The 18769-nt window shown below is 41.6% G+C and overlaps 1 protein-coding gene across 13 annotated transcripts in view; it reads right to left on the bottom strand.

Moving 5' to 3' along the window:
• The window catches only part of LOC115084076 (sodium channel protein type 5 subunit alpha-like), a 1049386-nt gene that overhangs the window by 379731 nt on the left and 650886 nt on the right, over positions 1 to 18769 (bottom strand). For all 13 annotated transcript variants that reach the window (XM_029588401.1, XM_029588411.1, XM_029588408.1 and 10 more), the window contains exon 18: positions 1579 to 1702. In XM_029588401.1, the coding sequence (XP_029444261.1) occupies positions 1579 to 1702 (124 nt within the window). The remainder of the gene's footprint in view (positions 1 to 1578; positions 1703 to 18769) is intronic.

The following is an 18769-nucleotide window of genomic DNA, read 5'->3' as shown; positions in this document are numbered from 1 at the left end:
TATGTTTTGTTTGGAATGGATGGGAGGTCAGGAGATGAGTGAGTGAGGTCCTGGATGTCCATATTATGGAAACCGAGTGGACCTTGTGTCCATGAGGTTAATTAATGTGGGCCCAGGCACACTCACGACGTTAGGTTTAGCTAGGGGGAGGGGGAGCGAGAAGAGGAGGGGGGGGGGGGGGAAGAGAAGATGGAGTGATCTAGGAGGGGATCGTGGCGGTCAGGGATTGGTGGGAAATCCGTGGGGAAAGGGGGGGGTAGTGAATAGGGCAGCGGTGATTGGGCAAGGGCATTTTCAAATTTTATATTATAGCGAGGGCAGCGCGGGAAGGAGGCCAGTTCGGGGATCGCGCGGCGGCGAGACAAGTTTTGCGCGGCAGCTGCTACCCTCCCACCCGCCCTTATGTGTTTAATGTTGGGATATTGAATTGATGGGAATTTGTCGCAGCACGAGGAGGGGTTTGTGGCGCTTGGCCCGAGCCATATGTGTTATAGTTATGGTTATGTCAGTGCGGATTTCAGATATACTAATGAGGGGTGACAACTGGGCTGTTGTCAGGGAGTGGCCCCTTGCTGGTGAGAGGCGGGGGCCGCTTGGCCAGACTCCCTGCAGGATGCTGTGGGGGGTCCGCACAGGCTGGCTTCGTGCAGAGTGGCAACGGAAGTCGGAGCCTGATGTGTAGGGCCTGGAAAACAGCGAGCCGAGTGGCTGGTAATGGCTATCCTGCCGGAAAGAGGCGGATAGGTTGGGGGGTGTGGAAAGGCTGAAATCCGAGTATATTGTCAAATATGTTCATGTTGTATAATAGGGGGGCTCGGGTCATTGATTAAAGCTGCGGCCTTGATTTACCCAAATATCTTGTCTTATGTTTTGTTTGGAATGGATGGGAGGTCAGGAGATGAGTGAGTGAGGTCCTGGATGTCCATATTATGATCCAGGAACTGGGAAATTGTATTTTAGATACTATGAAACCATCTTGAGGTCTCCTCTCCCCAGTCCTTAAGTTAAAATAGCCAAAACAGACTAGCATAGGGTTGACATGTGCCCCTTCTCATAAAGAATAAGTACTGAAAAGGATAGATGCAAATTCATGGAAATGAAATGGAAGGGAGGGTGACAGCTCCTTCAGATAACACAAGTTCGCTGTTTTCCAATAACTGGCTGCTGTCCAGAAGCTGGCAGCAATTGCCAGGTTTATTTTGGTGTTATTTTGGAGTTTACATAACACTTGAGAGGCAGAGAGTTCCACTGGTCCAAGCTTAATGTCAATAAGCAGCACAGCACGGGAGGTGGCAGGAGAGGAGCTTATCGAGCTAAAAGCTGCAGTGGGCTGAAGAGTGCTCCTGGGCTTATCAAGCATTTGAAATTCAAAAGCAAATGTTAACAAGTCACTGATGCCTATGGCGTATGTGTTTCCAGCGTTATCTGCAAACTGAAGTGTACCCGTGAAAAGACAAATGCAAGTAGCCAGAGTGCCTCCGTGTTAATGTGGAGACATGTTCGATAGGGAGAACAGGGGGCCTTTGGACTGTTTCTCGCACTCCATAATCACGGCATGGTGAGGAAATGCGCTCTTACCTTCCGTGAAACATTCTTCAGGTTCTGTTGATTCTTCAAGCTGCTCGGACATCTTGTCTATCAGCTCCCCAGACTTCCTCAAGTCCACTGTGCTACCTTCCGAGAGGCTACCGTCATCTGTCTTCTGCACAACAGAAGCACAAAAGAAATCAAAAGTTCAGCAAATGTCTCCCCTACCAGCTGCTGGGACTGAAATAAACCGAACAAATATATGAGCCTCCACCTTCACACCAGAAGCAAGGACCAATTTTATAGAAGAAATTTAACAGATTTTATTCAGCGTATTCATGGTACAAGAAATAAACACTTCCTACTTAATTGGCTAGAAAAGACCCTACCGGAACTAACATTGTGGAAAAGTCAGTTTTACCATTTGACGCATAATAAAGATAATGTAAGCTAGGAAAGCTGCTATCTAACCTGGAACCCCTATTTGCTTACCCCCTCAGAGAAGGCTAGCCATTGTCTATTTTGTCTTATTTAGATTTGTTAATGTAGGGAAGTCTTTATAGGTGAATTTTAACAGCCTGGCGCATGCCAAATCCGGGGGATATGCAAGTATGTCTGTTCAGCACACGCCAAGCAGATTTTAAAAGCCACCTGTGTAAGCACGTAACTCCCAGTACGCACACAAGTGAGAAAGCCCAAAAAGGAGTGGGGTATAGGCGTGGTCTGGGCAGGGCAACGGCAGGACATGGGTGTTCTGGGGCTTCAACATGAAATATGCACGTAAGTATTTACGTGCAAAAGCGCGCACCAGGGTCCCCCGCCCCATAACTTTACTACTGCTATGCCAGCATGTAAGAAATAAAATTAAAAAAAATGTGAGTTAGCCAGCAAGGCTTTAAGGGGTGGAGCTAGCAGGGGGAAGGGAAGCTTATAGCCTAGGGGGATTTGGAAATCCTATCCTTTAACTGGGCGACCTAGGAAGACTAGTAATGGCATTGGCGTGCGTCCCTTATAAAATTCGCCCACTTACATGATAGAGGCGGCATATGCACACACATGCGGGCGTCCATGCCTAGTTTATACTATTCACACATATACGTGCATATGTTGTAAAATGGCCACATACCCTTTGGCACAATCCGGCATATGTGCGTACATGTGTGCATGTCGGAATCAAAGTTACCAGCCCTCTCTGCGGAATATGATCATTCTAGATTATAATTATGCTCTTACTCCTTTTTTCATGCTGCAGCAGAAATACATCATTCATTTTTCTCTTTTTGATTTGCATGATATATATTTCCTAATTTTGTGCTTGATTTGTGGGGGTGGTTTGGGATACGGCTAGTTATTATTCTGTACACTGTTATATTTGATTATGTTACGTCATTTTTGTGCAAAAGTTCAACTTTAATTACTGTTTCTTTACGTTGGAACACCATCAGCTGGAAGAATATCTCTTTAAAAATAACAAAAAGATTTGAATATAATTAAGATTTAACTTCATCACAGAAAGAGATATTTCTTTCATCCATAAAGCAGGGATGAGTGAACAAATCTGGATTAAATCCAAACTCCTGCAAACCTAGGGGAGGGTCAGATAATCACCGTCAGGGTGCAGGGTGCAGGAGGGATGAAACAAAGCAGGTTCGTTAAATCTGAGTCATTCACAACAACCTGAATATTAATATTGGCTAGGTTTTCATCTTTTTGGCCTTGTTTAGAGTCAAATATTTGAAGAGTTGTACTTATTTTCAATGTGACAGTTTGGGACCAGGTTAAGGCAGACCATGGTTATCCAGGTAAAGCTGTGCAACTCCCCTTTTAAAGGGGGCTACACTTCACACACTGCTGAGCACTATATAACTCGATGTAGTTTCTGGGATCAGTGATTCTGCTTATGGGGGAAAGGCTAATCTGTAAGGTCTAACACTCATTCCCTTATGAACAAGACCAGTCCTCACACCAAGTGTTGTGTTCCGAAACAAAAATAAAATTTATTGCAGAAAAATACAATACATACAGTCTGAAAAAACAATTTGGGCAGATGTATAGTCCAAAAAGAACACAATATAATCTTCTCAAACCACTCGAGTACTGGAGCAAGACTTAGAGGGTCTTCTCCTCTAGAATCCTCGGAAAAATAAATTTTTCATCTCCCAAATTAAAAAGTGCTAGCTCTCTCTCTTCAACCTTAGGACAAGATGTTTTGGATACAGCTGAATTCCTTCCTGAATCTACTTCAATCTTTGAATGAAAAAGAAAGGATAAACCACCCTTTCTCCTCCTGGCTGCCTCTTACTACTCCCTGAAAGATGTCACCACAACTCCCCCCAGGTACTTGTTAAGTCACCCTTTTATAACCTCCTGCAATGACCCACTCATTAGGGGATAGAATGCCTTACCAATCAATATATCCGCTAACCTCTTCCCCAAAGCCATGAATCTCCCATTTCTAGAACCTTCCTCTATTTATTATATGGTAGGAACTAGCCAACCCTGCATCCGCACTTACTGATCTGAACCTGGATTCGATGTAGGTCAGCAATGGCTTCTCCATCTAGACCATGTATTTTACTGGAAATAAATACATCTATCTATTTATTTACAGACAATTATATACTGTCATTTATGCTATGGGGTGTCGTGCTCACTATATAAAACTATCCCAGTATATAGGTTTGATGAGAGTATTGTAAAATGAGTATGTGGCTCCATATATAAAAAATGTACACTATTTAAATGGCAGAGTAAAGATACCACGGGCCGCGCATATTAACTTATTTTTAACTATCTGTGAATCTTACATTTAATAGATGCTACTATAATACGGCAGTTGAAGTTTTCCCCGTTGGCCTTTTGAAAAAGAAAGCTGACATACACCTAATAAAATGCCAAAAATACCAAACATTACTGTCATTCTTTCTGATCCTGGATGCCATTGGGTGCTAACATGTCAGGGAGTTAAGGTACAATATTTGCAGAAAAATTGTTGGCAAGTAAGCAGACATATGCGAAAAGTTCAGAAGAGGTGTTCTTAAATGGAGGCAAACAGGGTGACCCCCACTGGCCTTATGCTCCAGGAATCCAAGTAGGGCTAGTATCTATTTATCTATCTAAAAGACTTGGAGTCCGCTTTATCACCAGCTCTAGGTCTGCATGCATGCACAGAAGGTACAAGCAGAGTACATAGAAACACATATGCTGCAGCTTCCTCCGTGTAGCAGGTCACAATCTGCTGCCAGCGTCCTTTTACTCCCCTCACTATTACCACCACTACCAACATGAAGCCTGAGTGCCAACAGACTTGCTTGGTCCTGCAACCTCATAAGGCCTGCCTTGAAGGTAAAAAATAGAAAATGCATACTTGTGTTAGAGAGAGTACAGAGTAGGTGGCCCAAAAGGAGAGGGAGTGGAAGGGCTGGCGTTCGGAGTATGCAATCTGTGCAGCTGCACAGGGCACTATGTCACTGCCCCCTCCCTCCCATACCTCTCCATATGATGTCTGTAAGCAGGAGAGTCAGGAAGGAATCTGCAGGAGGAAGGACTCTACTGTCTGTGGTGGTAGGTGAAAGATCAGCCTGTAGGGAAGAGAAAGAGGGGGGATGTTCTTGGACAGGAAAAGGGAGAGAGAAGAGTATGTTAGGAGAAAGACAGTGGGATGCTGGGCACTGTGGGAGAGGGAAAGAGAGCAGCGGGTGGGGGATACTGGCGTTGGAAAGAAGGGGAGGGAAGCATGTGGGTGGAGAGGAAAGATGATAAACTGTGCCAGAGCTACTGCCAAATGAAAGCATGCTGTTCCAAAGCTGATGCCAAGTGGGGGAGCTAATTTCAGTCTTGACCCAGAGTGCCGGTTTGCCTAGGGAGTGGTCAGAGCAATGGATTGGAAAAAGGCCAGGGTTTAAGTCAGGAATAGGCAATTCCTGTCCATGAAGGCCAAGAACCAGTCAGACTTTCAGGAAATCCATAATGAATACACATGAGACAGATTTGCACGCATGCTATCTCAACTTTATGAAAATAAATATGTTTCATGCATATTCATAAAAGCCTAGTCTTAAACCGGACCCTTGATGACCAGAAATGCCCACATCAATTTAACACTGCTTCTACTTATTTTCTAGATTATTTTGGGAAAGTCACTATCTCCTATTGCTTCAGGATCCCTTTTAAGTTGTAAGATTTTTGGAGCAGGAGCTTGTTGCACCTGTATGTACCCCGTGAAAAAGAATCCTGGTGAACGGTATGGATGTGAATTCATTTTAAATAAATGTAAAAAATGTATTTTTTTTGTTTTGGTTTTTTCCCCTTGTTTATGGATTTTTTCCCGCCAAATAAACAGAACAGAACCCCCCCCCCCCCCATTAAACGAACCAAATAAAAACAGAACCCCGAAACAAAAAAATTAATTGAACTGAAAATTTTGGGTCTGCACATACCTAGTGAACAGCGCTATATAAATGACAAAATAAATCTATTCTTTTTTTTTTTGTCCACTATTCAAGCATAATTCTCTGTTATTTCTGGCACCACAAGGTCACCTTTGTAGCAAGCACATTCACATACCCTGACCTTTATTTGTTTGAAGTAATTATAGACTTACGAACAACCCCGTCATCATTCCTGTCTCTATGACCTTACACAAAATGACAGACCTCTAACTCTTCCCTGCAGATCAGAAAACTGACATGCACTTTTACACTCCCTGCAGTTAAATAAGAACCTGATTCACAAAAGTTTTTGGTCCACGGACACAGAATGGGAAAAAAAGGCCTTACTGATCAGACCCTTAGTTGCAATTTGGAAGCAGAAAAATGACTGCCAGCAAACCAGAGATATTTGCTAGGTTAGACATCAGCATTTTGCTTTCCATTGATGCTGCCAGTGTGGCATAATGCGAATACCACACCATATTCTAAAGCAAAAATGTTTTAAAAAAAATCTAATTCACAACCATATTCTTTCAATAACTGAGGAATTTATTTGGAACAGAAAGATGATTATATATTGGAGCTCAAAGAAACAAAATAGTTAGTTTTGATAGGAGCTTAAAAGTGTGAAAATAGAGTGAAAGTCAAAACTGCTTCCTTTCCAGATATTCTCAGAGAACTGCTCTCAGAGCAGGATGCTGTTGCCACTAGAAGCTTATACTTACACAAGGATGTCAACATCCAAGTCGAGACTGCATTTACTACTATGCTGCTATACTCTTGTTGCTTCTGTTAAAATATTCATTTTATAAACAAGAAAAGGATGATGAAAAACAAAAGCCCAGGTAAGATAACTTAGTGAAGTTAAAATGCTACCTGACAGGTAAATTTTAAGTCCCAAATGGGGGCACGCATTTGCCGGCTTGTGTACATGGACGCAGCGATTTAAATAAAATTGGCTATACGTGCGTAACTGTAAGCACAATTTTATATTGACGTGCACAAATGCCACCTCACATGTATAAGTGGGGGGAATTTTAATAGCTATGTTCACTGACTCAATAGCCATTTTTTCCTGTTCGCTCCCAGTTTGCCCCAGTAAAGGAGAGGACTTCCTAATCCACCTAGCTAACTTGCTTCCCCATTTTACCCTATTACCCCGATCCTTAAAACCCCTCTAACTAGCATATTGGGGTAGATCTTTAAAAAATACGCGATCGCGTACTTTTGTTCGCGCACCAGGCGCAAACAAAAGTACGCTGGATTTTATAAGATACGCGCGTAGCCGGCGTATATAGCAAACTATACAATAGATTTCATATCATAATGTAAATAATGTAAATATTTTAATCCCTACCGTTCGGCTCTCTTATTCTAATTTCTCTTCCCAGTTTTAAGACCCTGTTGTAATGTAACTTTTGTTCTCCTTGCACTTGTTTTTCGTTTCTTGTTCTCACCCCTTGTTTTATGTAAACCGGCATGATGTGGTTTCTAATCATGAATGCCGGTATAGAAAAACGCTAAATAAATAAATAAATCTTATAAAATCCGGGGTCGGCGCACGCAAGGGGGTGCACATTTGTGCAACCTGCAAGCGCCGAACCCAGTGGCGCTGCTTGTTCCCTCCGAGGCCGCTCCGATTTCGGAGCGGCCTTGGAGGGAACTTTCCTTCGCCCTCCCCCCACCTTCCCCCTCCCTTCCCCTACCTAACCCACCCCCCCGGCCCTATCTAAACCCCCCCCTACCTTTGCGCGTGCCGGCCGGCAGCCCCGCTCAGGTTCCGGTCCCGGGGGCTGGTCCGGAGGCCTCGACCATGCCCCCGGGCCAGCGCCGCGCCCCGGCACGCCCCCAAAATGCCATTTCATTTCGGGAACGCCCCCAGACACGCCCCCTCCCGCCCCTTTTCGAAAGCCCCGGGACTTACGCGCGTCCCAGGGTTTTAGGCACGCCGGCCCGCAGGGCTTTTAAAATCCGCCCCTTTATTTTTTGTTACAAGATTTACACGCCATCCATAGCAGAAGTGAAGTTACGTGGAAGGGACATGGTGCACGCTTGTGAGCGTAACTACTTACTCACTGGATCGATGCTACAGACCCAGCCCCCCCCCCCCCATGTCCTATCCATTCCTCTCCCAGTGTACGCCTACGCCCTGCCCCATTTGTCAAAATTATTTTTATTTATTTATTTATTTAGCATTTTTATATTCCGACTTTCCAATAACAGAATTACTGATCAATTCGGTTTACATTCTAAACAATAACATTGACAGGTAAATGTCTTACAATGAACAGGTCGATATAACTTGGATTGGTATATATGGGGTTAATAACATAAGTAAAAGATACGGTGCCTAATGTAGGCTAAATAAACAGTTGATAGTTATGATACTGGGTATTAATATTTTTGTGCACATAATGGAAGATACACGCGTGGCCAAGGGCCTTTTAAAATCCACACGGCGCACAAAGGTCCGAATCATGTGTGAATCTCTCGTTTTTGGCACGTGTAAGGTTTTTACAATCAACCAGTGAATGTTTATATCGCTAATATATCGCAGCTATAGCAGCAGATTTATGGAACTTTTGTGATTTGCATGATATTTTTCAATCAGCTAGATTAAAATGTCTGGGATATTACAGCAGAACATCCCTTTTCGACTATCTTTCTCCTTCAAAAAAAGCTAACAATGGATTGCACAGGCCAAGTCTCTCATCGGAGTTATTGTGCAAACCAAAGAGAGAGAGTGACTCCTCATGTACACTGCAAAGTGAGATGAGTAGTCATATGAACAATCTTGTTGATGGCTAAGATTTTTTTTTTTTTACTTACTTAGTCACTGGGTTAGTTGTCTCAGAGAGTTTCTCTACATTACTGAAGTACAAAATAGTAACATTTTTATTAAAATTGGCTCCCCTTTCCCCCAATATCTCACATTTAGGACTAGTTTTAAGGAGCAGACAAATAATGATTTACAAACAAAAAATCCATGCAAAATTGCAAGCACTTACCCAATGAAATCTGCACCCGCACCAGATTTAAATTTTGTGCAAAACACATTCAATTTTCATAACTATGCACTGGAAGTAGTGAACATAAAAACCCTTTGAAATTGCTTCATGCCATTTTCAGGCGCAGTTTTGAAATAGCACCAGTTTCACCTACAGTATAGAAAACTTGTGAAAAAAACTGCTGTCACTAATTGATGCAGAGAGAATGCTGTGGGGCTTAACCTGATTCATAAATCTGGCCCTTCGATTCTGCTGGAGGTCTTATGGAAATATTCACACAAATCAGAATACGGAATGGGTTTTCCTGCATTTAAATAAGTCAAGTCAAATATGTTGTAATTCCTCTTACAATGTCCACAAAATATGTCATAGAATATTCAAAGCAAGCAAGATTGATCATTACAGACAATGGAGATAATTCCAGGTCATGAATACAAAATTGCTTTAAAAGATCTTCACCTTAAAAATGTTTTATGATACGGGATTCAAACTATTGAAAAGTACTGTAAATGCTGACAGAATATCCTAAGACGTTTGCCATTTTAGTCCTATTCCTCTGAACAAAATACCTCACATGCCTGAAAGTTAAGTAGATGAATGAAAAATTTAATTCAGAGAGGCATCAAATAGTTATTCCCCCCCTTCGGCAAAAATATTAATATTCTGGCACAACATGATTATATATTGTACAACTTCACCCTATCATGACAGTCACTTATAATTTCCCTCCACCTCCTGCGCATTTTCTCAAGAAACAGGTCTGCAAAGACGCATCCTTCTCCACAGGGGTCAATCACACACAAAAATGCCCTCTCTTCTCAGGCCTAACACCTCAGCCAACAGACCTCGTGCTCCTACTCATTGCCATAAGAGGTGCGATAAACACTTTGGCAGTTCAACAAATGCATCAGCTCTTCCTATTTTGCTCCCGAGGGAACAGATGAATTTCACTTGCCAATAGCTGTACTGCAGGCATGTGTCTGCTATGCAAAGTTTCTAAAAATACCCTCATTTGGGAGTTCAGTCTGTAAAGCCTGCATCCCCAGGCCCGTTCACTCCTTCGGGAACTTCCGCTGGCATTCTTTATAACACACAAGAATGCCATTCCTCTCTACTTTTGTAGTTCCAAGTTGACAGGAAGCACACTAATGCTTTCCTGTTCTCTGCCAGCTAGATGGCATTTATATGTTGGGATCCATTTCTAGGTAACAGAGGAAGCAGGGATTAATATATGATTACGATGTTGCTAAACTTTATAACTGGAGTGTTCCGTTAGTATATTCCTACTTCATTCCAAAGCCAAGAAACTCAACTATTATCCGGTTGGCTTTTTTTCTTTAAGTATAAGTTTGTCTGATTGATGCATCTACTGTAGACAATAAAATGCGCTTTAATAACTACAAAAATCTCCCCTACAATTAAGTGTCATGAGAAATATTGCGACTACAATTCTACCAGACTTCATAGAGGTTCGGGAGAATCAATCTAATGAAATAACAGATAGAAAAATATCATCTTTTATAATATCTGAATTTCTGCCTAATTGTTGAAACTTACTGATAAAATTTTACAGAAAACATGGTAGAATATGATGTAAAAACTCATAGGATCTTATTCAAAAATAACTTTTTCCCATTCTGTGCCCAGAGTAAAAGAAATACATCAAAACATGTTTCTAATGTAATATAATGTCATTTCAGTTTTCTCATGCCTTAATGCAGGCAAAGTCTGCACCCAATACGTGAGGCAACAGGCTTCATAAGATACATTTATAACAATGCAAATTATCAAAGTGACCTTTATAAATATCTCAATGTAGACTATATATATAGATAAAGTAATTTTAAATAGCCCATGTAGGAGTACAATCTATGTATAAAAAGTTACCACAGACTTTAGCCTGAAAATTTGCAGGTTGGGCTGGGTGCGTGTGGGGACATAAGAAAGCGTGAAAGTTACACCTGCTCAGGACTAGGTTTAACTTACCGCACATATATTTAAGTGCATACTTGTGAAACTCTAAATTATGCACATCAATCCCAATTGTGCCCCAACTTTGCCCCTGGAACGCTTATTTAGTATGCACATATAAGTACACACAAAATCATATTCCATGCATACTTTCTGCACATTTTTTCAAAGAACCACTATGCACATAAGTGCTTTTGAAAATAACACTCATATAAACCACATTATAGATCATGTTCAATAAAGAATTTTTGTTTTACCATGGGCACAGAATGGGGGAAGTGCTTTTTGCATAAGGTGCTATGAATTTTAGTAAGTAGACACAAAGTGGTGTTTTTTTTGTAATTGCACACACACACACAAAATTATATCAGAGTTGAAGGCTTGAACAATAGACCGGTTCCCCAGTTCCTGCTTATTTTCAAGTGTTAGGACATAAGTGCATAATTTGACAAATCCTCTGAGAAATTTGGCCTTACCTGAGCCCAAACTGGTGAACCCAAGGACACTGCCCCCTGGGGAGCTCATTTGGGAGTGACTGGCAGATCAGGTGTTTGGGATCTGCTGGTAATTGTTAGGGGATATCAGTTAAAAGGGGGTTAGGATGAGGATTATTTAGGTTTATTTTGTAAATGTGCAGGTCTGGGGAAAGAGTATAATCTAGATGTTATTTCCTTAGTATTGTAACGCAGACTGTTCCAGCTCACTATTGAGAATGGGGAGAGTGTCAGATTGTTGAAGGGTTTTATAATTAATTTTGTATTTACATTTTTATAATGTTGTATTTGAGAATTTGCATTTTTATGTATATATATATAATTCTCCATCTTCAAAAGTTAAAAAAAAAAAAAAAAGGAACTGAGAGAAAACTAGAACATCGGGAGGTGAGATGACATCGCGAGAGAGAGAGACCACGCCCCCTCCCACGACGTCATGGAGACCTTCGGCGGTTGAGGGGCGCCTTGCCGCCGGGCGTGGGCGAGTGGGGAGGCCCATTTACATCTAGGGCCCCTGCAGTAACTTTAATTCTCCATCTTCAAAAATTAAAAAAAAAAAAGAAAAAGAACTGAGAGAAAACTAGAACATCGGGAGGTGAGATGACATCGCGAAAGAGAGAGACCACGCCCCCTCCCACGACGTCACGGAGACCTTCGTCGGTGGTTGAAAAGCGCCTCACCACCAGGCGCCGCGCGACGAAGGGGTGCGACAAAGGGGTTTTCCCTTTGTGCTCCCCTTGGTGCCTCATTTAATATCTTTTTTGTACATTTTCTGTTATATAAACCACTTCCAAGTTAAGTACCCTTTTTTAGTTTGTTAACAAGTTTAATTTGTAATTGTTCACTGTATCAGACTATGGAATTATTCTCCAGCTGTTTTGTTTTGTTCTATGTAAACCGGTATGATTTACATATAATGTAAGAATGTCGATATATAAAAATCCTAAATAAATAAATAAATATATGTTATTAGGCCTATTTGTAAAGGCATTGAATATAGGCTTTGCTCGCAGAAAGGAATGAGTACGCTAAAAAGTGAAAAATACTTTTTAGTTGCACATAGCAAGTGCATGGAGCAGAGGTGTATGTGGTAACCAATGAATTTAACAAACTTATATAATACTAAGGGCCTGATTTACTAAGCATTTTTCCCATCACTAAATGGGATAAAAGCCTTAGTAAATCAGGCCCTACATCTGCTATACCAGTAATATGCAGGTGTACTTTGAGTGCTTCTTTATTTCACTATGTGCAGCAGACCTTAATTCAGAAAGATAAGTAAAAGCTATGCAGAGAGATCATAAACCAATGGAAATCACACCATGGAAAGCTAATGAACACATTAGATAATCTGAAGAACCTTTTAGGTCTTAAATACAGCTTAACGGGGAGAGAGAATTTTTTTTGCTGGAGAGGAAAATATATTTGTGGGATCTAAAAGCTCTCCCCACTTATAATTGTTTCAGTCAAACATCTTATCGAATTACTGAGTAGAAACAGTCAAACAAGTCTATGCTGTGAGACAGCTGGTGAAAATGCTACCTTACAGAAGATATTTTAAGCAGAATCAAATATTCAAAATACCTACACACATATATATAAATGTTACGAGTGTAAAGGTATTTTTTTCATTACATTTTATTGGTGGGGTTTTTCACTTTATTTTTATAATTTTGTTTTTCATTTTTATTTAAAGCATGCTATTTGTCCAATGCACTCACTAAAATGTAATAGAGGGTAATATTGAGGGATACACAGAGGAAGAATTGTCATGTCAGTTCATTCATTCATTTCATTTTTTTTTTTTTATTTATTTATGAAGTTTATACAATTTTAGACAATAATCAATCTTGTCAATAGAAAAGGTACATGCATGAATTATAAAATCCTTTAACAATTCAAATAAATTTTAACAGAAGAATAACAAAAAGGAATTCCAATTCCATATACATGCACCTATTTATAAAGAAAAGGAAGGCCCTAGTTTCTATTATCTGGAGCAAATTTTTAAAGAAGAAAATTTTTTTTTCTATAGGAAATAGGTGTCCTTAAGTGTCATTTTTCCATAAATCCTATGACCAGTTAATTGGGAGGAGTGTTAGTTTTAACTCTAGAAGCCAAAAATTTTCTTAATTCCAATGGTTCTAAAAAAATATAACGGTCATTTAAATGTCTTACAATGCATTTACATGGATAATAAATTGTCATCTGCGCTCCTAGTTGTTTAACTTCTGCACTCATCTGTAGGAAATTTTTCCTTCTAACTTGTGTGTTTCTAGTTATGTCTGGGTACATCCAAACTTTTTCAGTGAGATATAATTTCTCTCGGTTCCTTAAGAACAGTTTTAGTATGTTATCTCTATCTTCATTTTTTAGGAACCTCACACATAATGTTCCCCTAGACTCAATTTGATCTTCCATTGAGCTCTCTAGGAAATCTGTTAGATTATCCAATGGCTGAAGTTGATTTATAGCCTTAGCTTCTTGATTTTTGGTTACAATATAAAAGATTTTCTCTAATAGAGGAATATCTTCAAAGGAAATTAGTAAATTTTGATTTAAAAATCTTTTAAATTGCTCCAGATGCGATATTAATTTAACTGAGGGGAAATTTAAGATTCTTATATTTTTATAGCGAGAATTATTTTCTAAAATCTCAAGCCTCCTTGAGTTCGCTGTTTCTCCCTTTATCAGCCCTATCTGTGTCTCTTGGACTTTAATCAACTGTTTCTCTAGGTTCTCACATTTCTGAGTATTGTTTATTACATTATTTTCAATTGCTTTTCCTTGTGTCTGTACCTCAGACAATTTTACTTCCAAATTATTCATTGAAGTTTTTAAATCAATTAAAACTTCCCATATGTTTTCAAGAGTAACCCCACCATTGTTCTTAGTTTGAAAGAGTTTCTCCTTAGCACTGCTCCCAGTTTGCTGTGGGTAGTTAATGATCCTCATTTCTGAGGGTCCTACCCCTCCTATGCCGCTTTTAGGTGTTGATGTTGGGGGGTCCATTGATGCAGATGTCACTCCATTTCCTTTCCCCATTACCTCCAGTGGGTCATCTAAGGAACTCCCTCCAATAGCCTCACTAGATATGTTTCCTCCCCCGAATTTAGTTGATAAGTCCACATCTTCAGTAGGACTTATCTCCTCAGGATTCATATTTTGTAGAGGCTTAGGCGGATCGGTAGTCCTAGGAGCTCTGGGATTACCTGAACTTTTCTTCAGTGAGGCTCCGAGACCTTCCTGTGCCTGCCTACCGCGTCTGACGTCATCAAAGGGGAGGGACCGGTAGTGCTAAAACCGGCCCCCCCTGCGGAAAGGATTCGGGGACGGAGAGAGAGAACGGGTTGAGGGGTGAGGAGATTCCCCCTGCCAGAGCCGGCTTAATTTTCTACCAATTTGGATTACCTGAACTTTTCTTCAGTGAGGCTCCGAGACCTTCCTGTGCCTGCCTACCGCGTCTGACGTCATCAAAGGGGAGGGGCCGGTAGTGCTAAAACCGGCCCCCCTTGCGGCGCACAGTCGTCGCCGGTGCGCGGCTTAGAGAAGGAGCTGTAATCATCAAACTGTAAGTCTTATCTCTCTCGCACCCGTATCTCTCTCCCTCCCTCACGAAGTCCCTAGTGAATATAGGTGTTTGAGAAAGTATAAAAATATTTTCGTTCCCTTGAAATGCCTCATACATAGCGGAAGGGAAGGCTGTGTCCAGAAACCCCGACTGGCCTCACTCCAATCCCTTCACAGCCTTTAATTGACAACTTTCTCAAAATCTTAAGTGAGACATCTCTGGGCAGTTCCGAATTAGGAACAGAGAAGGAGCAGTCTCTGGTTCCTCAGGAACAATTTCATTCATTCATTTCAAAGGGCACTTCTATTTGGTTTATTAGTTTCAAACATTTTTTTTTGTTAATTCATTTTGGGGGTAATTTTCAAAAGGATTTACATGTGTAGATATAACTAGTATTATATCAATTTTCAAAAGTCATTTACCTGCCTAAAGAGCACTTATTTGGGTAAATACAATGGACAATTCAATGGTATATTTTATAGCAATTTTCAAAGGCTCGCTTACTTGACACTTGTAAAACCCATTTTTAAGCATGTAAATGCTTTTGAAAATAAGGCCATTTATTTCTTCATTTGTTTAACATTAAAGTCCAAGAGGATAACACTAAAGCCTATTTTGGGCTCCAAAATTGTGGTTTTCTCATTAATTCTAATAAAACTGGTAGAAAGACATCACCAGAAGGGTGAAGGTATGCCAATGCATCAAAACGATGCCAACGTGGCTCCAAAAGTGGCACGAATAGACTAAGGTACTGTTAAGGAGTAAAGGGGTACCAGCAGTGGCAGGAGTTCTTCAAGGCACCGTCAGAGGCCCAAAAGAGTGGGAAAAACATCCCAAGGTCAACACGAGGGGCAAAGTGGCACCAAGAATGGAATCAACGTCCTAAGAGTGAGCAAAGCAGAAAAGGTGGCAGGAAAAATCACAGGGCACAAATAAAAGTACAAAACAGAATAAAGAGTGGCATATACACACTAATATTGCATGAGAGGTGAAAAACATCCCCCCCAAGAGTGGAAAGAACACCCCAAGGTGAAGAGTCTGGAGTATGACAACAAGCAAGAATGGTAGAAAGAACATCCCAAGGTGTAGCATGATACGGGACTGATAAGGGAAATGTCTGCCTTTCTGTTGAAGCACTTGTTAGATTTAGTACAAGAGAATGATCTGTCATCAGTATCATGTTGGTTACATAAACTTTTATTACATTCCCTACTTGAAATTGTTCTTGCTGCTGAATGGAAACTTTGATAAAATGAGAAAAATAGAAAAAAACTGAAAGTTGCAGCTACAAAGGTAAAAAGTGTGCAAAAGGCATGGACATTGTTTAAAAACTACCATCCTAGAAGCACAGACCAGATGTATTCCATGCATTAAGAAAGGTGGTAGGAAGGCAAAACAATTACAGGCATGGTTAAAAGGTGAGGTGAAAGAGGCTATTTTAGCCAAAAGATCTTCATTCAAAAATTGGAAGAAAATAGGATAAAGCATAAGCAATAGCAAGTTAAATGTAAGACATTGATAAGTCAGGCTAAGAGAAAATTTGAAAAGAAGTTGGCCATAGAGGCAAAAACTCACAATAAAAGTTTTTTTAAATATATCAAAAGCAGAAAGCTTCAAGGTTGGACTGCTGGATGATCAAAAGATTAAAGGGGAACTTAGAGAAGATAAGGCCATTGCGGAAAGATTAAACAATTTCTTTGCTTCAGTGTTTACTGAAGAGGATGCTGGAGAGATACCCGTTCCAAAGAAGGTTTTCATGGGTGATGACTGATCAAATGAACCAAATCACGGTGAACCTGGAAGATGTGGTAGGCCTCATTGACAAACTGTAGTAAATCACCTAGACCAGATGGTATACACTCCAGGGTTCTGAAAGAACTAAAACATGAAATTTCTGAACTGTTAGTAAAACTCTGTAGCCTATCATTAAAATCAACTGATGTGCCTGAAGATTGGAAGATCGCCAATGTAACCCCTTTAAAAAGGGATCCAAGGGTGATCTGGGAAACTAGAGACCGGTGAGCTTGATGTCAGTGCCAGGAAAAATTTTGGAAACTGTTATAAAGAATAAAATCACAAAACCATTTAGATAGACATGGTTTGATGGGACACAGCCAACATGGATTTACCCTGTCGCACTTGGAGGTAGAACCTTGTCCTGGAGCAGTGTAGGATGGCTCCCTGGTCGGGCCCAGGAAGCACCTGCCACCAGGTGGCAGAGCACAGGAGGAGACAGAGGCTAGCTGGAGCTTCACCACTGGAAGCCCGTGGTCCCCCTGGGTGGAGCCCTTGGGGACCCGGGCCACTTAGGTGGGCCTCACAGGGTCTCCCAGATAGGAAGATTAGAGGTGTGCCCACCAGGATCAAGGGTGCATGGTCGATGTCTTGACTAGAGGCCTGAGGGATCAAGGAAGGCCAGTACAGTGTCTGTGATGACAAGGCTAGGAGCAGGGCCAGAATCAAGGAGGCGTGGTCAATGATAGCAGAGGTCAAGTTCCAAGGATCAGTCCGAGAGTAGTCAGCCAAAGCAGGGATCAGGTTCCAAAGGTCAGACGTGGTCAAGGAGGCAGGCAGGCAAAGTCAGAATCCGAGCAGCAATCAGCATGGTCAAGGAGGCAGGCAAAGGTCAGAATCCGGGCAGCGATCAGCATAGTCAAGGAGGCAGGCAAAGGTCAGAAGCAGAGAGTCAGTCCAAGAGGTACTACCTGAGGGAACGCAGGAACAGACAGACGCTGGAACACGAGGACGCTGGAACATGACAGGAACAAGGCTGGAACAGGGCTGGAACAAGACTGGAACAAGACATGAGACAGAGGCAAACTAGTACACACATCATGACGACCCAATTGCCAAGGCAAGGAAGTGCAGGCAGGTACTTCGTTTAGTAGTACGTTCAATCAGGGCGCACCACGGAGCTTGGACCCGTCCCTGGCCCTATAAGGGACCAGGCGGTCCGAGCGAGCCAAGGGGATGGGGCCGATGCCACGGAGGATGCCGAGCCCTGCTGTGAGGCTTGATGTGCTGAGGAAGGCCCAGCGACCGCTGCCATGGGACGCCGAGGCCTGGAGGAGCTTGCAGCTGCTGCCGGAGAGGCCGACCCGGGACCTGCAGTGGAGTTGGAAAGGTGAGCAGGCCCGTCCACGGGCCGAGCGCAGGGTGCGCAACATACCCAAGGGAAGTCGCCTCACAAATCGCCTACATTTTTTTGAAGGGGTGAATAAACATGTGGACAAAGGTGAACCGGTAGATGTGGTGTATTTGGATTTCCAGAAGGCATTCAACAAAATCCCGCATGACACGCTTCTAAGAAAACTAAAAAGTCATGGGATAGGAAGAGATGTCCTTTTGTGGATTTCAAGTTGGTTAAAAGACAGGAAACAGAGAGTAGGATTAAATGGTAAACAGTGGAGTGCCTCAGGGTTCTGTACTTGGATCGGTGCTTTTTAATATATTTATAAATGATCTGGAAAGGGATACGGCGAGTGAGGTGATCAAATTTGTGGACATAAAATTATGCAGAGTAGTTAAATCTCAAGCAGATTGTGATGAATTGCAGGAGGACCCTGTGAGACTGGAAGTTTGGGTTTCCAAATGGCAGATGATGTTTAACACGGACAAGTGCAAAGTGATGCATATAGAGAAAAACAACCCTTGCTGTAGTTACACAATGTTAGGTTCAATCTTAGGAGTTATGACCCAGGAAAGAGATCTAGGCGTCATAGTGGATAATACATTGAAATCGTTGGCCCACTATGTTGTTGCAATCAA

Source organism: Rhinatrema bivittatum, chromosome 2, assembly GCF_901001135.1.
Source record: "Rhinatrema bivittatum chromosome 2, aRhiBiv1.1, whole genome shotgun sequence".
Lineage (NCBI taxonomy): Eukaryota > Metazoa > Chordata > Amphibia > Gymnophiona > Rhinatrematidae > Rhinatrema > Rhinatrema bivittatum.
Note: the sequence above shows the minus strand (reverse complement) of the source record. Positions and strands in the feature narration are given on the sequence as shown.